General features: G+C 45.5%; 1 protein-coding gene across 4 annotated transcripts in view; it reads left to right on the top strand.

Annotated features, from left to right (window-relative positions):
- The window catches only part of SCUBE2 (signal peptide, CUB domain and EGF like domain containing 2), a 42856-nt gene that overhangs the window by 7416 nt on the left and 12377 nt on the right, over positions 1-23063 (top strand). For 2 of the 4 annotated variants that reach the window (XM_064715074.1, XM_064715073.1), the window contains exons 4-16: positions 1956-2090; positions 8651-8776; positions 9130-9246; positions 10069-10158; positions 11255-11371; positions 12332-12454; positions 13826-13942; positions 16236-16358; positions 16839-16955; positions 17533-17619; positions 18294-18398; positions 19304-19459; positions 19782-19985. In XM_064715074.1, coding sequence (XP_064571144.1) covers positions 1956-2090; positions 8651-8776; positions 9130-9246; positions 10069-10158; positions 11255-11371; positions 12332-12454; positions 13826-13942; positions 16236-16358; positions 16839-16955; positions 17533-17619; positions 18294-18398; positions 19304-19459; positions 19782-19985 — 1617 coding nt within the window. Of the gene's footprint in view, positions 1-1955; positions 2091-3678; positions 3857-8650; positions 8777-9129; positions 9247-10068; positions 10159-11254; positions 11372-12331; positions 12455-13825; positions 13943-16235; positions 16359-16838; positions 16956-17532; positions 17620-18293; positions 18399-19303; positions 19460-19781; positions 19986-23063 lie in introns of those variants that run through there. The other 2 variants (XM_064715075.1, XM_064715076.1) reach the window with 2 other exon arrangements.

The following is a 23063-nucleotide window of genomic DNA, read 5'->3' as shown; positions in this document are numbered from 1 at the left end:
GATCAGTTGTCTTGTAATGTGGGGGCTTCTCACTCTGAGTATTCCCAAAAGGAGAGGATGATTTGGAGTGTGTGTGATGGAGGCCACTGAAGAGCAGAGGGACTGAGCCTCAAGCTGGTGGAGCTGTCCTGCTTCCTGGGCACCCTGTGTGCTCACCCTGTGCCATTTGCTTTTCCAGGGATGGCTCAGTTTCCCTCTAGTGCTGCACTCCTGTGGATGTGCTGGACACACCTCCACACCCAGGGCAGTCAGAGGGAACCTTGCCCTTCCTGAATAATTGCAGTTAATTTGGCTGGCTGCTCCCACTGGTGTGTGGCACATCAGCTGGGGGTCACACCATCCCCAGACTGTGTCTTCTGCAGGGACAAATCAGGAAACTCTGGAGTATTCAGTGGGATTGTGTTGGGTTTTACCTGCTTGCCTGCCCAGCTTTCTGCAGTGTAGGTGGAGGAGAGGCTGAACTCCCCAACTTCCAAACATCTCAATAAAGTAGAGAAGGAAACAAAATATCTGCGGATGCTTTAAAATAACAGAACATCCATCTTATTTTTGCGTTTGTGTAAGCACAGAGTGGAGTTCAGCTGAGGTTACCACGGAGGGCTGGATGTGGAGGAGCACACTGCCCCTGACAATGGCACCAGGGCCATGTGTGTATTCTCCTTGTACCCAGGGCATGCTTCAGCTGAACTCTTTGTGACCACTGACACAACCTAGGCCAAAATCTCCCACCTGCTATGTGGCTGGGAAGCTGCTCAGCATTGCATGGCAGACCTATAAAATAAAACAAAACAAAATGTCATTGACATACAGTGAGGTTTTTACCACTGATGTGCCAATTTTGAGTTGTGATGTAAACGTTAAATAAATATTTTGGCATGCAGCAAATTGGATCACATCTTCTCTTAATCTGTTTATTTACTTTGTTCACGCCAGGATTGCCCTCCTCTCACCCTTATTTTTGAAGATCTCTGCTGTGTGCCTGGGTTTAAGCCAAATAGACAATTACTTGTTGGAAAGAGATGATTTTTTTGAAAGCTTTCCAAGGTCTGTAAGACAGAAACATCTGCTGGAGTTCAAATCTGTAGCACTAAAGGCTCGTGGTGGCTGTTTATTCATGATTGTTTGCACATTCACATCGCTGCAGAACTCTAAAATACTCAGCTTCTTTGTGATGGAGATATGTCAGCCGCTCTTTTTCTCCAGCAGGTCACATTCCTTTGCCTCCAATTGCCTTACTCACTGCCTTCAGTGGACATTAAATCTGTTGTAATACTATGTTATGCTTCTTACTAAAAGCCTCTCTTTCTCCTCTTTTTTTTTAAAGACAGCTGTTTTCTGCCAGAAATGCTACAATGTTAAATTAAAAACATTGTACTATTAGCCAGGAACAATGGACAGAACAGGGAGCAAACATGGTGTTACAGATGAATTTGCAAATGAGACCAGTGCTTTGCCTCAGCAAGGTTTTGTTCTGTTTTTAAGGGACTTTTTTCAGTTCCTGCTAAAAATTTCTGAAAATTAAGCTAGGAGAAGTATTTGGCACTCATGGTTTCAAAAACCTGTGCTTATTAAGGGGTAAAATTCCAAAGAATTGGAGATTGGGATGGGCGTCCTGTTGTTCAGAGGCTTAGCTGAAGCTTTTCTACTCTTTGGTTGTGTTGGTTCTCTTGCAAGCAGAGCCCTTCTGTGTTCTCTGGTGTTGTTGAGAGTCTGTTGCAAAATCAAGATTCAAACTGCTCCCAGAACTTGTGCTCTTGTCCTTGCTCTTGTCCTTGACTGCAGTCGGTCAAGGACAGGAGTGATGATGGGTGATGGTGTCCCAGGCCTGAGGGACGAGGATCACAAACCAAGGGGTGTGTCAGCTGCCTGGGTGCCTCCAGCCCGAGCTGGTGTCTGTCTGTCTGTGCCATGGTGAGGGCACCAAGCTCACCTCTGCCTTTCCCTCTCTCCCTCAGACACAGACGAGTGCATGTTCAACAACGGCGGCTGCCAGCACGTGTGTGTGAACACGGTGGGGAGCTACGAGTGCCGCTGCAAGGAGGGCTTCTTCCTCAGCGACAACCAGCACACCTGCATCCACCGCTCCGAAGGTACCGCCCGCCCGCAGGCAGAGCCACAAACCCCTTCTGAGGGGCTCTCAGGGTTTTCAAGGCTGGGAAGGGCTTGGAGTCCTGCTGCCTTTGAAAGGAGCAGCGTGTCAGGATGTTCCAAGTGGCTTTGAAGAGCTGCATCTCTTCCTCTCTTTGATGCTGGCTGTGTGTGCGGTGCTGAGCCTGCTGAAGGCTGTGCTGCTGCACCCTGGCTCCCTGCTGCTCTGCTGGGCACCAAAACTCTGCCCCAACCCAGGGAATGGCCACAAATATCCATTTTCAGTGGCTTTAGTTACAGGGCAAGAGCTGCACTGCCTTCAGATACCTTTTAGATTCCCCGTAGAATGTTTAGGTTTCAGCTGAGAGATTTATTGTTTGTCAGCCCCAAAGGTATTCAAATCTCGTGCTTTGTTTTGAGTGAAACCTTTGTGAAGCGACCTTTGAGAGATCAGAGTCTTGGATATCTGATTAGGCATCAGATGGAACAAAATTATTTTGGATGCCCTCAGGGGATGCTTTAAAGTGGTTGCTCAGATCAGGGAGTTGTCCATTGAACTGTACAGTGAAAATCTCAGTTAGAAGTGCTTAGAGCTGCAAGGCTTTCTTTAATCTATGGCTTATTGTTGGCATAACTATAAGAGGAATCTGAGCATGAATAAACAAATCTCACTCTAAAAATCCCCAAAGTGAAGAGATCAACATTTGTAGACATATATGGCCATCCACAGATGAGGGTGCTGAGGTGGCTGCTGTCTGACAGAGCTGAATTGATCTTCTGTTTGGGTTAAGAATTTGTGTCCTCAGCTCCTCTGGCCCTGGGCTTGGTCCCACAGGGGTCTGGTTCAGGCTGCCACTGCAGGGGCTGGGCCAGGCACAGCAGGGCTGTGAGTTTGTGTGCACCCATGGAGGGGCTCTCTAAGCACTGAAATTGGTTGCTTGAACTCCTTGTCTTGTCTGATGCCAAGAGAGGAAACACTTCAAACTCTTTTTTCCTACTTGCTGCTACTTCAGTGCCTTCTACTCTCTTGAACTGACAGCAGCAGCATTCCCTGTCACTAATATTTGTACCTTTGGAATTCTGTCTCTTTTCTTAAAGATGCATTTAATTTCTCTTAATAATTTTTTCCCCTAAAAGGTCCTTTTTCCATAATAACAAACATCCACTAAACATAGGTATTTTTCTTTGAAAAGGAAAAAAAAGAGGACAAAGAGATGGATTTTTTTTTTCCCATAAAGTCTATCTAATAAAATACATCTTTATCAAAGCCAGTCTTAAGAAAAACCCTCAGCACACTATTTTGCCTGATACATTCTTTTTCTTCTTAGTAAAACATTTTGGTGCTTGTTTTGCTTTCTTTGGAAGCCATTTTTTCAGGTTCCGTGCTGTGACTCTTTCCCTTCTACCTTGCCCCCTCCCCCCTTCATTACTGTAAAGTGCTGCTGAGGATTCCCCACCTTTTTTTACTTTTTTTTTTCCCTTGGGTTGTAACCCAAATCTCACTTCTTTATCTTTCCCCTCTGTCATGGTTTGACCAGGAAGAAGTGAGAATTCTGAGAAGCTGTGGTCAAACCAATGAAAGTTTTGGGTTTCATACTGACACCTGGTGTAGCCAGTGGGGTTTGGACACACCTCCGAGAATACACAGGGGTTAAAAGCAGGGCACTGCCCTGGCACTTCCTCTTTTGGACATCGTCGGGCGAGGAGTTCAAATCTCTCTCCCCCGCCCGGCCCGCTGCTGCTGGGCGGGGGAGGGGCCAGCCACGTGGTAGGCCCGGGGCCTAGACAGAGATGGGGTTGAGGGGGCTTCGGGGGGGGGCTTCGAGGATGGAAGGGTGGAGGGTCCCAGAGAGTCAGCCCTCGGGCAGCCAGCCCCCCCTCTCCCCCCCCCCTTCCCCCCAGGAGAGCAGCCAGCCAGGAAGAGAAAGAGAGAGACTGCCCGGCCGCAGCGGCAGCGTGTGGGCAGCGTGCGTGAGAGCCGTTCCGGGACCGACAGACAGAGACTGAAAACTTTTAACCCTTTCTTGCATGATTAGAGCCTTACAAAAATGCTAATCCTCCTCGAAGCTGAATAAAAAGAGAGATGAGAGATGAGATGACTTGGCCCGGAGATTGTAGAGATGATTAGATGGGGAGAGATGATTTAGAGTAGCCTTTTAGCTAGACTTTTTCTTGTAGCCATAGACTCAATTGTTCCTGTGACACAGACTGCATTTAGGGGGAGGCAGTGCCTCAAAAACCAAGAGAGTTCATTTGTGGGGACCCCCCGGCCCCAGGGGGTTAGAAAAATATGGGGGGGACAGTTGTCCCAAAAGCAGAGACTGTGCCTTTTTAGAGTGAGACAAGGCATCCTTGAAAGACAACCCTAAAAGCAACTCTGATCCATGTCTCAGTGGTGAGAGCACTGGGCATAGAAGGAACATGTCACAAGCGGCAAAAAGACTTTTTTTTTCCTCCCCGGGCGGTGCCGAAGTGACAAGGAAGCATCCGAAGTTTTCAGTGTGTTTCCAGAAGCCTATAGAACAAGAAAGACTCCTTTCCTCTTCATGAACTGCAGTTTGAGTATACTAACGTGTGGAGCCAAAGCTGGGCAGTTGTTTTGAGAGAATGTATTAGATTGAGAAAGTCAGGTGGTGGGGAGGAAGAAAATAGTTTTTTTGTAAGGTTTTCAATTCTTTTTCTTCTTTTTTCCTTATAGTCTCTCCCTATTTCCCTGTAGTTTAAGTAATAAAGTGGTTTTTATGTTTAAGTTAGAGCCTGTTTTGCTTATTCCTGGTCACATCTCACAGCAGACACCAGGGTGAGGCATTTTCATGGGGAGCACTGGCTCTGTGCCAAGCTCAAACCATGACACCCTCACTTTGTTCTCTGCTTTTCTGCTGATTTCTGGGATTTCTGCTCTCTGCCTCGTGTATGCATTGCTCAGTGTTTGTACTTTGCTGGTTCTGAGACCTCACAGCATTGATCAAAGCAGATTTTGGCTCCTACTGCCTAGACTATCCATTCAGTTTTGCTTCTTACCTGTAAAGTGAGGGAATATTTCCTTCCTTGTCTCCCAGCCCCATTAAAATTTCCATATATCAAAGCCTGGGACGCCTTCCCTGTGGGCTGCAAAATTGGTATTTGAACACACAAGAGCAGAGGGACCTGGAGGTTAAACCACAGGAACTGAGGGTGTCCTGGGAGGTTGTGCACAGTCCTTTTTTTTATCCTTGTTTTCCTGCTGGAATGGGCTGCTCTTCGTGTGTGTGGGAGAAGGAATTACCCAGGGAGGGTGTTAAAGCAGCTGGCAGGGCAGCCATGCATGTGCACCTTGTGTCTGGCTCCACTTGCTTCATAATAGGGAATATAAAAACTTGAGGGAAAAGAGAATTTTTTGTGAGTAAATACCTGGTGCATCTTTGTGGCTGCCTTTGCTCCGGCTGGCAAATCTTGCTCCTCTCCCTTGTGGTATTTCACAGTCATAGCTGGGCTGGATTGGTGGGAATGGAGGGGATCTGTGGGATGAAAGGCACCGTGGAATCCTGTGTGAACTCACACACAGGGCACATCCCAGCTGTCCCTCCTGGAGCCTTGGCTGCAGAGAGCAGGGATGGCTGGGGAACCTTTGGGGAAAAGCTGCCTTAACACAAGGAAAGACTAAAGCACTCCTGGGATGTCCTGCTTTGCTCCTCTGCTGATGCTCCTCACCATTTTTCTGTTCTCTCAGACTGTCTGGTAGCTCTTTGTCCCATTGCATCCTCTCTCTCTGTCCTGCAGAATGCCTGCTTGAGCCTGCCCTAAATGGAGCCTTAATGCTCTTAGCAGGTTGGGAATGTTGTCCTGACACCTTCTGTGCAAAAAAATACAAATATTTGAACCCAGGTCATACCCATGTAAGAGATTAATTTAGTGTCACCTGGTGGGGAAATGCTGCTGGCTTTTTTTGCCTGTGACAGGAGTGCTCAGATCTCAGGTTTCCTGGGTAACTTCAAGAAGGTTCTGTCATCAGAAAGGTCCCACCTGGCTCAGGGTCTGCTCAAGCATGAAAGCACTGGAGTCACCTCTCCTGGCTGAGTGGGACAATCCAGAGCCATCCATCCCAGGATATTCGTGGGTCAGTAGGACAGGGTCTCCTGCAGAGGAAATTGTGTGTCTGGGAAGTGTGTGGGGAGATTTGAGCAAAATTTGCTTGGGGTTTGTTTGTGGAGCACAGTCTGCCATTGCAATAGCACTGGAACAATGTGACCTGGGAGACTTTGTGTGCACCAAGGGGTTTGCAGCCACACAGCATTTATGGCTTTACAGACATCTCTTTGATAATACAACCTTGTAAAACGGGGCTGAGAGAGATCTACCAGCTTTGGAAACAAGAGCAGTCCCAAAGTAAGTGCTGGAATGTGTGGATGTGAGTATCCTCTATGAAACTGCCTTTTAGGTCAGCCAGATTTTGGTGGGTTTGGTGGAGTACCTTGTTCCACAATGGACACCTTGTTATTAAAATGCATCCTGGTCTGGAAAGCACAGTTTGAGCTTTCTGCGGAGACCTGATTGAAGTCTGCTCCCTCAGAATGGAGCAATCCCAAATGGAGCATATAAACCATTTGTTTGGTGCCAGTGAACTTTACCAAAGTACCTGCTTGAGCAGTTTCCCCTTTGGTAGCTCAATAGAGACAAAAGAATAACTTTGTTGACAGAAACTAAGCTGCTAATTCTCTTAATGCTCTCTAACCCCTCTGAGCTAACAGACCAAACCATGCTGCATGCTTAAGAGCAGGACTTTGACAAAAACACCAGAGCTAATGAGGCTAATTTGTGGCCTCATGGGTTGTCTCCTTCCTTGACTGACACAATAATGGGTGACAGCTTTCCTGTGAGCTCCTTGGGCTGTGCCTGTGTGCTGCAGGATTTGAAGCCTCATTGTCTTGCTGGACTTGTGGAGAGCCCTCACTGTGGGAAAGGAATCAAAAAGCCAGCAGAGCAGAATAATCTGGGCTCTGCAGTGTCCATTCTTTTGTTGCTTAAAGCTGTCTTAATAGAGAAAGGGTCCTGTAGCTGGTGCTCCAGGGGGTGAGAATAGCAGTGTGGAGAAAGGACCTAATTGAAGTGGAATGGAATAATGGTGACCTCTGCCTCACAATGCAGGGGGTTTGCTTCTCTTGGTAGTAAGGCTGAAAAAAGGGCTGTGTAAGTTTAAAAAATATATAGGGTGTGGAACTGACAGTCCCTTTCCTGCAGCATGGTCACCCTTGCTGTTCTGCTCCTGATTGTGCCTCTGCTCAGCTCCAGAGAAGGTCACTGGGGTGGTGTGGGACGAGCCCTTGTAGCCAAAGAATGTTCCACCTGGTCTTCATAAATGGAATGTTCTCACTGGGAAGAAAGAGCACTTTGGTGTAACTTGTCCTTTTAAAGGACCCAAATGTGCCCAGGCAGAGAATTTGATGGTAAAGGTGTGCTCTCTGTACACCCAAGGACAGCATTCAGATGTCTTCTCTTTCCTGGTTTTGTAGAGGTCTCCATAAAAACCCTGTGGTATTCTGTTAAAAGCACACCTATTTGTTTAATTTGGTCTGTTGATGCCGTTGGGTAACTCAGCCAGCTGCTGGGTGTTGTTGTGTTGTGTGTGTGCAGGCTGCACCACCGTCTTGCAAATGGCAAAGACATTGCTTGCACTGAGCCATGGAGCAAGGGGAAAGAAGCTCTGGCAATAATTTTAGAAACTATTTCTCCCTGTTTAATTGACTTGATATTTTTTGCAAAGGCCAAGAAAAGCACTTTGGCAATTGAGTGCTGTGCATGAGCTGGCAGAGATAAAAATGGCAGGAGGTGTAGCGAAAGAAATCCAGTCATTAGTGTCACACTGGTTCTTCATTTGGTTAAAGCAGACACTGGCACTAAATTCTGTCTAACTGGGAAGGTGAGGAGAAGTACACAACACTGTGATAATACCCAGTGAGGTTATCTTGGGTGGTGTGTACTGAAATCAGAAAAAAATTGAAAACAAAATGGTTAATGATAGAGATAATTTATGTACAGCATGTGTGCGATCTGCATGTTGGCCTTATCTGAGATAGGACTCAGCTCTTGCTCACTGCTGAGATAGGTTATAACTCTGGGAATCTGCTCTGTAAGCCAGGAATTGAAATTGGGATGACCCCTGTGATTGCTGTTCTAAACATTCCTGTGTCAGCAGGCTGCTCTTTTCAGCAGAGAAATAAGAACTTCATTTTAGACTTGGATGTTGCCATTTTTGTAAAAGGAATGAGGAGGTTTTATGAACACCTAGAAGTAAAAAGTGAGAGCATTGGATGAAAATGCAGGTGCTGTACAAATCTGTGGATGTTGCTCTTTGACCTTGTAGTCAAATAACAGGCACAGAAATGATCACAGAAGGAGAAACCTTGGGGTTATTGACTTTGCAGGACTGGACTCACTGCCTTTCCTCTCTGAAACTTCTTGTCCCAACCCTGCAGAGCCTTCCCAGAGCCAGAGGCTCAGTCTGTGTGTGTGTTGCAGTGACCTTGTTGCCTGCACACAGAGCTGCTGAGGGTGCTGATGCTCTGGCACCTTTCCTGTTTTACAGAAGGCATGAGCTGCATGAACAAAGACCATGGCTGTGCCCACATCTGCAGAGAAACACCCAAAGGAGGAGTTGCCTGTGAATGCCGACCGGGATTTGAGCTGTCCAAGAACCAGAGGAGCTGCATTTGTAGGCAACATTCTGCATGTGCTTATGGTTCCCAAAGGGAACAGTGAGATGGGGCTTGGTGTGTTTTAGCTAACATGGCACACCTGAGCTGTGTGTGTTTGAACTGAACCAGAATTGGTGTTTTTTTCTGGGTACTGTCACACAAGTCTGTTGATTGCTGTAGTGTCTGTAGTTTGGGACTTGTGCCATCACTCATAACACCTGGAAGTTCAGCTCCATGAGGGAGCTGTGTAGTGTCTCACTGTCTCGGAGCCCTTCAGGACAGGGCTGCATGGGATGCTCAGGTGGCAGTGGGACTGCCCAGGGTCCCTCAGAGGTGCTGGAAGTGAGAGTGCCCTGTGTTTTCTCCCCAGTGACGTGCAACCACGGGAACGGGGGCTGCCAGCACACATGTGACGATGCTGAGCACGGGCCTGTCTGCGGATGCCACCCCAAGTACGTCATGCACCTGGATGGCAAAACCTGCCTGGGTCAGTATGCACTGCAGGGAAGGGCTTTGCTGGGGATCCCCAGCCCCAGGGGGTGTGGTGCTGCTCTGTGGGCAAGATTAGTGCTCCTCATAATGGTATGGCTAGAAAATGTCAAGGAGTTCAAAATTAAGGAACCTGATAGCACATGGGTGAGTTGGTTGGGTCCAGGCAAGTTATGCTTCCCTGTTTAAGTAGCTACCTAATACTATTGCAACCTGTAATTATCACTGGTCCCCCTGAAACAGGAGGCCTGTCACTAACGAAAGCAGTGGGATATCCTGGGTTCAGTTTCTTCAGTAGTGTGAGCAAGGAGTACGTCTGTAAAAACTGGGACTCTGAAATCAATTAATGTGTAGTTTTGGCAAGGCAGTTATCCAGTAAAGAAAGCACTTAAGATTTATAAACTCTTGCAGCCTCTGGGAGAGTTTGCTGTCTGTTGATTGAAATCAAATGCTGAGGCATGGCTGGCTGGTTGTTGTAATTAGCCCACGATGGATGATGACAGGGCACTCCTAACAGAGCAGCTCCGTCAGCTCTTTCATCTTGCTGCTGTTCACTACATCTGTAGCACATCTTTTGTTTTGTTAAGGACACTGAAGCAAACATGACTTGTAAGGAAGCCACAAAAGCAAAGCGTTCTCATGGTTTTGACTGAAGGGTCTTCATGATTTTTATTACTACTTGCTCTTGAAAAATAACTTATTTCTGCCTGGTCAGTTCTGACTGTCCCTGATTCAGTGTGTGATGGAGCCGTTTGTGTGTGTTGGATGTCAGATGAGTCAGGGCACCTTTACTCACTTGCTTTTTTCATGTTTCTTACAGAGAGGGAAGAAGCTGCTGTAGAAGTTTCTGAGGGAAACACCACAGCAGCAGCTGATGTGGACAAGAGAGTGAAGCGACGATTGCTTATGGGTAAAAGTGCTGCTCCAAAATAATTCTGCTGCTTGTTGAAACCTTTTAGGCTGAAGAATTAGTGTGGGGCTTTTTTGGTTTTTTTTATGGAACCTTCAGCTCTGGGCTGAATTCTGCCTAAGATGATCCACTCTCTCTTCAGGAAATAATGTTATTCACTAGTGTTCAGACTAAAAAAAAAAAAAAGAATGACAGAGGAAGAAAGAAGATGCACTCTGTCTTCCCTTGGAGATTGGATACAGCCTGCCAATACTGCATGTGAGATGAGAGACTGGGAGGGAATAAATCAGTAAAACTCTCAAAACTTGACAATAAGTAGCATATGCTTGATGCTGTAGAAAATGAGGATACAGAGCTAGAAAGTAAATTTCAAAAAGCAGACATACAAAAGCGTTCTTTGCAGCTCTCTCAATCAATACATGCCATGTAAAATTATATTTGTCCAGTCAGTTAGACTGATTGAGGTGGTTAGACTGATGACAAGAGGATGAATTTTAAAAAGTGTGATTATTTCTGTTTGGTTGGATGTGAAGGACTGTGTTTTAGGAGTGCTCACTAGCAAGGTTTGGTGAGGTTTAGGCATGGTTTGCATAGGAGGGATTTTGTTAAGGATAGTTAGTGAGTTAGAGGAACAAACTTTGGTGGGAATGGCACCTGGTTTCCCAGGCTGAGGGAATGCTCATGGGAGTGTTACCCACCATGACTGGGAGCACAGGCAGTAGGGAAGAGGAGTTGGGAGGGATTCAAGAAAACTCATTTAGTAGTGCTGAGTGTGACCAGGTGTCTCATTGGTGAGAACTGTCAGGGGATCAGCCAGAATCCACTGTGGGCATAAGGAAACTGACTGGCAGTAACAGATTCATCACCAAGGAGCAGGGATTTGTGTTTCAGACACAAATGGAATGCATTTTGGTTTGTAGGGTTCCCACAAAAAGCCTGGAAGTGGCTGAGGCAGGGATTTTGCCAACACATGTATTTAGCCGTTGCTGGTGTGTTCTGGGCTGAATGTTTGAATAGCAGTGTGTTGGGGCTGTGCCTTGTGTCCCATGGTGTTCCTGGTGCCACTGTGGTTTCCCTGAGCTCTGTCTCGCTGCAGAGACGTGCGCGGTGAACAACGGCGGCTGCGACCGCACCTGCAAGGACACCTCCACCGGAGTGCACTGCAGCTGCCCCGTGGGCTTCACCCTCCAGTTCGATGGCAAGACGTGCAAAGGTGGGCTTTGTACCCCTGCTAGGTGTTCCCAGGCCCTGCAAGATACACATCTCCAAAGAGAGGCAGCCCAGAGGAAAGCTGCTGTGCGCAGTCTGACCGCAGGAAGAATTGCACTGGGGTAGAGGCTGTGCTTTCCTTCACACCAGGTGTATCATATGCAGAGAATCTCCTCTTCTCTGCCCTCCCGCTCTCCACTTCCACCTCCTGTGCCTCGTTTTCCAGAGGTCAGGTTTGGGAGCGCTGAACCAGCAAACAGAGGTCAGCACTGGCAGGTGTGGGTGCTCACAGGTACCCAACCCCAGCCTGGCTGGGCATCAGGAGAACTGGTGAGTAAACACCAGTGTGTAAACAGGGATGTGTTTTATAAATATGCACTGCTCCAAGCAGCTCTAATGAGAGCTCTGGCAAGCAGCAAAGGCACGCTTAGGCTGTATATTATATTGCTTTTCCTGTAATTAGATGTTAAGGCTGTTCTGCTAAGTAAAAATGATGAAATCCCCAGGCCTGAGTCAATTAATATTAGATAAAGGCCTCATTCTAATGTTGCCATGAAAAGGACGGGGTAGTTCAGGAAGTCTCTGCCTGAGATTTCTGCAGGGCTTACAGAAAGGAAACGGAGAGAATGTTTAAAATACTGAAACCTCTTAGAGAGCCTTGGAGCCAAAGTGTTTCCAAACATAACTTAGGGAATGGTCTTTTATGAATGCGTTACCGAACTGCAACTGGCAGGAATACATTAAATGAGAGCAAATAACACTGTCCTGGGGCTGAATGGGCTGGATCATTCTTAAGAGTTGGATCTGATCTTCCTTCCTTCCTTAATTTGTGGGAGTCTCACCAGATTTTGTTTCTGGGCTCCTCCAACTGACTGGACGTGACTATTTTCTGCATCTGGCTGTAGGTTGAGTGCTGAAGCTCTGTGTTAATTTGCTGAAGCCTTTTTTTGTTTGTTTGTTACAGATATTGATGAATGCCAGTCCAATAATGGAGGCTGTGATCATTTCTGTAAAAACACTGTTGGCAGTTTTGATTGCAGCTGCAGAAAAGGATTTAAATTATTAACAGATGAGAAGTCCTGTCAAGGTATGTGCACTGGAGAGACAATGGTACAACAAAAGTAGGACAAATCAGCGTGGCTTGGACATCTACTACAATGATGAAGTGATAATGGACTCCAGAATAATTTCTGTTCCTCAGTTTGGATTTTTTTCTTCTAAAACAGCTGTTGAGTTAATACAGTTGGCTTGATGCTATTGTAGGAGATAAGTTTAATGGCACAGTGGGCTATTATCTGGAAGGGACAGAGACAGCATCATATTAAAAAGCTCTCTATGAGGTTAATGCTTCCCCCCGCCTTGATGATCTTAAAATAATTTACAGGGAAAATTAGGCAATGTGTCTCTCTCCATCTTCCTGACTGATTCACCATTGCAGTGAAACTATTATTTCTTAATAGGATATTTAGTTGCCATGAGCTCATTATTAAAGGAAAAAGATATTATGTGATCTCTGAAATTATGGGTCTGTAGACAGAGTGGAGTCTCTGTTCCCTAAAGCGTCACGGAGCATTTGCTTTTGAGGATGACATGGATTTTCCTGTGAGACTCACAAAGCATATTTGCTTTGCTCTGTAGTGGTTTGTACATATAGATTTAGCAATTCTATTTAAGCTGCTTAAATGCACAAAAAAATGTGAAGATCAAAATGGTCTGTGCTTGTGGAAAAGCAACAGGATGAGACAATGTCAGTTGAGTCAGCCAAATGGTGAATTATGTGATTTCCTAGGCAACCAGATGACATTAAAGGTGCATTTCAGAAAACTGAACTGACCAAGAGAATGTAATTTTCACCTGAGTTTTTTTGTGCATTCTTATGCCTTGTAAATAGGCAAAGAAGGACAACTATTTATATGGAAAAAACTTACTGTATAAACATCTGATTTTTGAGATTTTTTTGGGTTTTATTTAAATGAAATCTGTTTATGACTGTGTCTTAAAGCTTTCCATCTCCCTTTTGTCCCTGTCACTTCTGTTGCTTTCCCTAGGCTGTTTCAGAAGTGATATCATGCTTCATGCCAAAGCCCAAGAAAAAAGGCTGATGAAAAGTGCTAGTGAAGTTGATGTGAACTTTTTTTGTGTCTTGCAACGCTCTTACCTGGCATGCAAAATATACTAGCACAGAAATTTTAGGTGCTTTTGATGGTAAGGTAAATTTTAGGTGCTTTTGATGGTGCATTCTCAGGGAGCACTGTGATTTTCAGCAGACCTAAATCAGGCACTGTATATTCATATAGAACTTCATTTAGGGAGGAAAAACCAGAGGCAATACTTTTAATTTCTAAGTAAAGTAATCCCAATGAAATAAGAGTTTTCAGCTGCAGGCTCTCAGGGCTCCCTGGGCAGCCTGGGGGGTGCTGATGTCCCTCTGTCCCCTTTGTCCCTTTGTCCCCTGCAGACATCGACGAGTGCTCCTTCGAACGCGCCTGCGACCACACGTGCACCAACCAGCCCGGCACCTTTCAGTGCTCCTGCAACAAGGGATATGCCCTCTATGGCTTCACCCACTGTGGAGGTGAGTCACAGTCACAGCCCTGGCACAGGCACAGCCTCCCCCTGCCCTGCAGGACACACACTGAGGCACACCCAGGTGTCCTACGGAGGAAATGTTGCCCCTTGCTGCGATAATGAAAAGGAGACACTGATCCTGCTCGTTTCTGGCTTTGCTCAAGTGATTTTTGCCTTCACACCCTGCATGCAAATGGGACCTGTAGCTATTAGGAGAAACTGATGGGTTTTGTGCTTGGATCTGAAGTCCATAATTCAATGTTCACATGCAGAAGAATCATTGACTTCAGTGAAAAGTCACTGGAGTAGGGCTTGAACAGGAAGCTCTGAATGACTCTGAAAATTACAATTCTGCAGGTGCACGTGTCAGATCCTCATGTGATGTAGGCTGGAATTTAGCTGATGTAGTGCCACTTTGCGCTGGCCAAGATTAATACTCTTAAATTTTTATGTCTTTCCTACAAGGAAAGAGCAAGTTGTTCGTAGAAGCTCGACATTTGACAAATTCCCAGAATTAACATGAGGAAACATGAATAACTGGGACACTAAATGGAATCAAGCTTGCTTTATATAAGCTTTAGGCAAGACCTTACTGAGTCCAAAGTTTACTAAATTCTGTCTAAGACCTGTTTATTTCTCAGGCAGAATGAGAACAGTTGGAGATAACAATTCAGAAATCCCTGTGTGCCTGTCTGTTCTACCCTCTGCCTCTAGAAATTCTGCAAATAAGATTACAGAGCTACATCATCACCATGTTTTATCCTGATGAACACAGAAACTTATCCACATAAAGAATAGCACTGTCATGTGCTCTACTTAGTAGGAGACAACTTCTGTTTAATTCCTCTGCATTAATTCAATTTGTTTTGGCTACCAGTGAGGAAAAGGAGCTGTAATATTGCTTGTGGCTGCTAATTGGCCTTTTCTTGTCATACCCCTGTGCAGAAGATGTTAATTAATTCTCATACCACAGTAAGTCCCTCATTGACTGGCAATCACAGGCTGGTCAGAGCTGATAGGACACTGAGAAAGCACCTTCTGACTTCTGTGGGAAAAGTCAATAAGTGTTGGAGATAGGAGGTTGAAATCATAAGAAAAGGTCAATGAAAACAAAATTTGTGGTATTTTAGGTAGCAGTACCAGTTAAAGGTGTTGCCTTCTTTCTCCATTATTCCTCTGCTGCTTATTCCTACCCCTGCTGTCCCAGTTCTGTCAAAAGCACATTCCCCCCCCAAATCGGACTGGTTTTGTAATGTGTTTCACAGTGTTTTGTAACAAATTGTCACTTAGAGGGTGTCCAGTCTGGGGACAGCAGTGACAAGAACTTTCTAGCAATGAGATAAGTGTGTGTGGAAGCAGATACCCTCAGATGCACAAATGTGATAGGACTTGGATCAGGTTTCCTGATGGCAGCTTTCTGGGTTTATGTACAATTGCCATAAAGCCCTGGGAGAGAAGGGAAGCCCTCCTCAGGGTGCATCTGAGCAGCAAAGACAGAGACCTTTGCATTTCCCTTTGTTGAAATTCATGAGATTCCCATTGAGCCATTTCTGCAGGCAGTCAAGGTCCCTCTGAATAGTGGCACAACCATCTGGTGCATCAGCCACTCCTCCCAGTTTTGTCTCATCTGTGACCTTGCTGAGGGTGAACTCTTGTCCCACCATGCAGGTTTAATGAGGAGGATAAATTGCATTGGCCCCAGTGCTGACCCTGCATGCAGCACTGCCCAATGCTGCATCCTGCAGCAGCATGCAAGGGTGCACCACAGGCAGCATGTGCTGCGCTGGCAAAAATTTCTCCTCCTCTTGGCATTTCCTGGGCAGGACAAGGCTCCAAAATTGGATATTTGGCCAAAAGAGACAAGGCGCACACAATGGTGGTGTTTGCTCACAGAGCCAAAGTGTTCCACAGTAGTTGCATGTATCAGAGCACTTTGGAGGATTGGTCAGTGTGAATCCTGCCCTGTTCTCTGTTTTTATTTAAAATTAGAAATTTTAATTAACTCGACACAGTGAAACAGAGATTTGACTTGATCTGCTTTTCTTAGAGTTGATTTGTTATCATATTGCTGAGGCTGGATATTGTTTAATTATGAGCCACCAGTATCTGGTCTGACATTTACCAAGGGATTTCCATGAAGACAAACTGTTTCTCTTGAAACTGGGCGTCCAGGCAGCATTCATGAAGTCTCTTCAAGACCCTACTGAGCAGTTTTTGTGTCCACATTTACCTGGTGGAATTGCAGTGCATAACTTTGGGAAGAGCAACTTTTTAAAAGCATCTTTACCTTTTCTCTGCAGATATAAATGAATGTAGCATCAACAATGGTGGCTGCCAGCAGCTGTGTGTGAACACGCTGGGAGATTATGAATGCCTGTGCCAGCCTAACTACAAGCTGCACTGGAATAAAAAGGACTGTGTTGGTAAGGTGTCTAATAAATACATTTCTGCTCCTGATGTGTCTGGTGGGCCATGTGGTTACAGTCAAATTTGATGGTCTGTCCAGTTAAGTGGTGTGAGTCATTGTTCCTGGTATTCTGCTTTAATTTTTAGCAAGGCATGATGGTAGTGATGTTGAAACTCATGAAAACAAACAGCAAACCAACCCCAAAAACAGGAGATACTTTGAGGGATTTTGATGCTTTCTTTCCTGTGCTTTTATCTAGCTCGTTCTTCTATTTCCTGTTGTTCCTCTGCATGAGAAGGCTTGCTCATGATAAAGGAAGTTTCTCTTGTGGTGTGATCTTCCAGTGATTTTATTTGGCTTGAATTTTCTGTCTGAGCAGCATATTAATTGCATGGGTGCTCTCAGGTGCTGGCTATAAAAGCAGCTGCATGCTGATTTATTGGTAGGGTGAAGGTGGATGTTTTAATCCTGTGAGTGTTTGTTTTATCCTATTCAGAGACAAAAGATCCCTTGTCTGATAGTGTGTCACCCAAGGTGCTGCTGCACTGCATCAAGAGTGGTGGGAGTGACAGATGCTTTTTGAGCTGCTCTCCAGATGTGCAGGTGTTCTCTGGTAAGTCAGAGCTGACAGAACTGAGCATGTGGCTCTGTACACAGTGTAGGGGAGGCCAAACTCCTCCCTGTCAGGAAAGCCCCAAGAAACAGTCAATAAACAGAGATCTCTCCTCTTTCACTGCAGATAATAAAGGGCTGTATCCCTGGCAGTGTCCAGGAAAGCCCCTTTTTCATTGTCTTTTACAACCACACTCTACCCTCAGATTCCCTTCTCACAACAGGTTTCTTTTTGAAGCTGGGGAGGATAGGGGAGAATTCTCTGTGCTCCCTGGGCCATTCCTTAATTGGCCCTGAGAGGCACTGGTGAATGGGGTCAAGGCATTCCAGCCCTGCGTGGGGTCTGGGATTTTGCCCACACAGCCCCTCCATCCCTCAGGACTCAGTGCTGCTTGTGGCACTGATGCTCTTTTCCTGAATCCTTTGAATGGCTTAGGAAGAGACAAGCTCTAATGTGGAATATTTTATGAACAACATTGTGTGTTGATGCCAGTCAACGAATTCAAAATGTGTTTTGTGCTGCAGGAGTCCTCAGTGTGTGCACTGTGCCTGTGTTTTACTGTCTGTCTGTCTGTTAGGAACACAAGATACCTACACCCTCACCTGTGGCAGGTCCTCTCAGCTTAAGAAAAAGCAGCAAAGTGCAAATGCTTCCAGCTGGCTGGGTAATCACCACATTTACTGTTACATAGTTTGACTGATTTATTTTCTTTGATAACTGTGAAACAAAGTTTCTCTTGACTTTCCCCCTCCTCTTATAATCTATTGCTCTTTTTCTTCCTCATGATTGTAGTTCATGATTGCTGCAGAAAATTCCCTTTATACTGCTTCATCAGCATCATTCACACTGAGACTTAAAAATAAAGAAAAAGTGAAATAAACACTTAGGCCAGGAATTATGTCTCCTTTTAGTCTTCCACACCTGGACAGTGTTGGCAACACACAATGTGTTTAGGTTGAGCTGTTGGACTGTAAAGTTTAGAAGGCATTTACAGCCATAGACATAAACTATTTTCTGAAATGATTTGGAGTATTTCCTTTGATTTCAGCTCACCCTTGTTTAATTCACCCAATAGTAGATCTGGTCTTTCTCTGTCTCTCACTTTTTTTTGCCCCCTAATAAAATGTACTACTCATCATTCTAATTCCAGTTGTGAACCAGCTTCACAGCAGGAGAGTTCTGACATCTCATTAGGTTTTCTGTGATGATCACTTCATATCAGTGAAAAATCAAATCACTTTGTATTTTTTTTAGTCATCATTGTGGTGTGGCATTAGGGCTATCTCAATTTTCTACTCCTTTTTGTAAAATAATGTGTTTCATTGTTTCTTCCTGAAGATGCTTCAGCCATCAAGATAAGCGTAAACTTTAAATTAAATGAAGGAAAATGTAGTTTGAAAAAGACTGAGATGTTTCAAGAAGGTCTGGAGCAGATGATACCAGGTATGGATATAAAAATGCAGGTAAGCAGGTTAGAGCCAAAGCTCAGGGGTTAAGTGCTTTCCAGATATGAAGTACACCACAAGCAAAGCATAGAGGACTGAAGGTTTTCTGTTCTTCACTTCTTCCTGCCTGGCCATGTCTCTTGCAACAGTTATTTCAGATCCCAGGATTTCCTTGTGCCATCCTCACAGTCTTGCTAGGAAAGGCCTTATTGTTTTTTTGTTTGTAATGCTGCTGATAAGTTCTCAGTAAAATCAACCATACTTTTAAAAAATTTGATTCCTTCCTTCTCTTCTTCTTTTTATCTTTCTCTTCTTTCCTTTCTCACCTGCTCCTTGCTGTCTGGTGCCTCGTTGAAAAATCTCCTGACCTTTATGCTGACTCTATTGTCATAGGGTTATTCCTCTTGTCTCTTGTCTTCCTTTCACTCTTCAGCAGCCCCAGATGGATGCAGTGGGGTCAGCTCTTCCATCTGCTCCAAAGCAGAAAGAATAGGCTGGGAATTGACCAAGTCAGCAGAAAATTAGTAGGAGTACTTTAAAAAATAAAAGAAAAAATGGAGAAAGGAGTCATTAAACAATATGATGAATCAGTGTGTCTGACTGTTTGTCCTTAGCAGAGTAACAGTGAGGAACTGTGCTGAATGCTCAGTGACAAGTTATGTACTCCAGAACCAGAGCTTATTCTGGGTGTTTCCTTTACCTAAACCTTATTTCCTTATTGAAGCCATGAGAATGGTCATGACTCTGTGAGGGTGCACCAGGTGAGAGCCTGGCCAAACTGCTCTTTCACTGGCCAGTGGAGGTGATGGTTTGCTCCTCTTTAACTCTTCCTGATGACCCGCCGGTGAACGTTCAATAACACACCTGGCCAAGCTTTTGCTTCCTTTGATTTTGTTCGTGCAGAGAGACAAAATTCAGTAATGGAGAGCTTCCACTATGTAAACCTAACATGCAGCTCTGGCAAGAAAGTCCCTGGAGCCCTCAGTAGACTGGCAGCGACCAGAGAGATTTTTATCACCGCGGACTTTGAGCTTGAGACGAGCCGGAAGGAGGTGACAGGTTGGTTGGGAAATAATTCCAGGTGCGCTTTGAAGCTTCTTGCCATTTGCTCCTTAATTCCTGTATTTTTCGCTTCTGCCTGTATGCAAAATGATGATAAAAAGTATCTCCTGTTTTGAACATTATTTCACTGCTTCAGAAAGAGTGAGGCATGGGGATAGCTCCAAAGACCCAAGAGCTGCCCAGTGTATTTGTCCTTGAGGATTTCACACTTGTTCCCAGAGGTGGCTGTCTCAGTGGTTTGAGTTGGTTGGTGATTGGAATTGGGTGGGATCTGTGCACAGTCACTCAGGGCACCCCTTTCACCCCCGGTGCTTTTCAGACACATGCGACGTGCGCTGCGCCCGCAAGAAGACGGAGAAGCGGTTCCGGAAAACCATCCGCACCCTGCGCAAGACCGTCAGCAGGGACCAGTTCCGCATCCGCCTCTCGGGCGCCGACCACGAGGTGGCCAGGAGGGCTCCCAGGCCCTCAGAGCCGCAGCAGGCCTGTGGTGGGGGACAGCTGCACCCGGGGCTCAGATGTGGTGAGTTGGGAGGGAGCTGGGGAGGATGGAGCGCCTCCCGTGCTCCCTGCTTTGCTCGGGCCTGGAGCTCGGAGGGATCGGGGTTCACCCATCCAGGAGAGAGCAGGACTGGGTGTGCAGAAGTGGAGGTGCTACTGGAATTCTCCCTGTGCATTTATTATTGGCAATTCAAGTGTTACAGAGCAGAGCGAGGACTCACTGAACTGCACTACAGCTGAGGCCCAGCCTGCAATGAGCTCAAAGGCGGAAATCCTGGGAATAACATCAGGCACCAATGGCCTTGACATCACCAATGTTACTTTTAAGACTACATTTACTTTGCTTTAGTAATTTAGTAATAATTTGGTAATGCTGTGTTCCTGAGCTTGTGCACAGCCTCACCTCTCCCTCGTCCCAAGGAAAATGCTGCTCAGAATTTGATACAGTCACACTCACTTTGCTGATTAAGCTCAGAGTCCCAGAGAGTTTCCCTGACAGAGTTAGAAATTCATGGGGATTTTATTGGCCATCACTGAGAAAAGTCTTAATTATCATGGCACTGGAGGGCACCACCATAATGCAGCCCATGGTAAGTTCTTCCAAAGCACAAAAGTTGAGGAGAGGGGTCAGATGTTACATCCTCACAGGGGCCTAACAACCATGACAGCCAATTCAGGCTGCACGGGGCAGGCAGTCTGTAGGTGGATTGTGAATCAGCAAGCCTTTAAAATGCTTGTCACAGTGAATTAGTATGTCTTCCATCACCAGCATTTGGCCTAAGAATAGATTTTCCAATCCAGTTTTGCTAACTCTAGAAAAACTTGGGTTCATAGAACAGACAAATTGTTTAAAACATCTGTGCAAGCAAGCAGGGAATTACTCAGGAAATCTCAGAAAAAGCTCTAAGAATTCTTTTTTTTTTTTCTTTCTTGGAACATTGCAATAAATCTAAAAATTTTGGAAAGTTCACCAAGATGAGTTTACAAGGATATATTCAAGCTATTTTGTTGGATGCTAGAGAAAGGCTTTGAAGAAATCTGTCATTCCAATTGTGCAGAGCACAGTATGACTCTGAAGATATTTGTGATTTCATCTGGAAAAAACAGCGATGAGCAAGCTAAAAATGTTGCAGGTGGAGAAGGCAATGTGAATTACAATTAGAAATTGGAACGGAAAAGAAACACAATTTTTTTTAGATAGCTGCAGAATCAGTTTAATGTCGCAGCACAAACGAGAAGCATACGTGGCATTTCTGTGCAAGTTCAGAGAGAAAAGGGAATTTTGGGCAAGGCCTACCCAGAAAGCTCTTTGGTGGGGTGAGCCCAATCAGCCTGCCCATGGTTAAAGCAGAGCCACTGAGCATGTGAAGACAAAGGTTTTGAAGAACAATTTGCGCAAGTCAGGCCTCTTCTGATGCTGAATTGGTGCCTCAGTTTGTTCTGGGCACCCCAACAGGGCTGCTGTGAGCACTGGAATGGCCCTGTGTGTCTCATGCCTTCAGGCTGGGTTTGCTCGTGCCTGACAAGGTGCAATGCCTCATTGAACCTCCCTTTCTGCAGCCGAGTCACTCAGACCAAATCCTTGTGAAGATTCCCTGGGATCAAACAGGAGGTGGAACTCACACCACAGCCTTTCCCTTACACTGATGTGAGGGCTCTCTCCTTGCACTTGCTCCCCTGCTTATTTTCACTAAATGTACAGAAAATTAGCATCTTTGACACCTCCTACACCACTTGTCAGGCTGCTGGAGCTGGGCAGCCAGCTCCCAGTTGCTGAGAGGACATAAAAGTAGAGAATTGTTAGGAATGCCTCATTTCCCTGGAAAAGCTGATTGTCCCTGGGTGAATGGCTAAGGTGGGACTGGGGGCTGCTGCTGCTTGGGCTGCCAGGCAGAAGGAGCTAAGAAACAGGCTGGGCAGAGGAGAATAGAGTGGGAATAGTGTGGAGAAAGGCAAGAAGCTGGTTCAGGGATCTGTGTGGGAGAGGGAATTTTGGTTTTGTTCCTTTGTTTTGATCTGATTGTTTTGCAGAGCTGCTTCTGGATGGGATTGGGGTCTGCTTACCTAGACAGGCTGGTGGTTCTGGGGAGAAAGAGGCTGCACAGCAGGAGATACTGGTCAGGAGATAGATGCAGGGCAGGTGGTGGATGCAGCCTCTGGACAGCAAAGGACTTTGGCTGAGACTGGCCAGAGGAGTAGGAAGCAGTGAGGGAACAAAGCAAGCCAAAGGGATTTACAAGTCTTCTTTGATGCAGTTACTGAGTAAAATGCAGGTTTTAGTTCATTGTTTTCAAATACTTGGAGTATTTGGTCTTCTTATAGTTTTGGTCCTCTTGTAGAATTCCCCTGGCACAGCACTGTCTGAAACATTATTTGTATTTGAGCAGTGTCAGAGGAAGAGTCAAACTCCTGTTCTGACAATTTTTGTGCTGGGTAACTGGCCTGCAATTGCAGCAGCAAGATAAATTTCATTTGGTTTCACATTTCTGGTAAGGTAGTTCTATCCCTGATTTTCCTGTCTTGACTTCTATGGTCTTGAGTGGTGCACAGTAGAGAAGAAATGCATTAGAAAGACACCAGGAACACATTGCGTGTGGCTTCCAGGGTATTTTATCATTGTTAATATGCTGGATGCTGGCACTTGTGTGCCTGCTGTTCTTTAAACATCTGCTTGTGGTAAAAGGGAATTCACTGCTGATTGCAAGAGATAGTGTGGTTTATTTCAACTTTGCTGTTTATTGTACAGTTTTGTTTGGGATTTTCTGATGCTTTAGGGGCTCAGATGTTGCACTTTTCTACCTTCTTATGTGTGAGTTCTGTATCTATGATGAGCCCATTTGGCACTGGCTTGTGTTGGTTAATCCCGTGAAGTCCTGAGTGTGGCTTCCAAGGAGCAACCAGTGATAGGCCCATAACCATGGATATCCCATGAAATGCATATTGCAACATGGAACCTTCATCAGCCTTCCCAGAAAACTGGATTCTCCTAGCAGAAGTGTGATTTTTCTGCCTTGAAGTAGATCTTAAGGTAACAAAGATCCATTTTGGAATGTCAGTGCACCAAGCCTGTGTGTGAGCCCTCTGAGCATGCTGGAAATGC

This window comes from Zonotrichia leucophrys, chromosome 5 (assembly GCF_028769735.1).
Source record: "Zonotrichia leucophrys gambelii isolate GWCS_2022_RI chromosome 5, RI_Zleu_2.0, whole genome shotgun sequence".
NCBI lineage: Eukaryota > Metazoa > Chordata > Aves > Passeriformes > Passerellidae > Zonotrichia > Zonotrichia leucophrys.
Note: the sequence above shows the minus strand (reverse complement) of the source record. Positions and strands in the feature narration are given on the sequence as shown.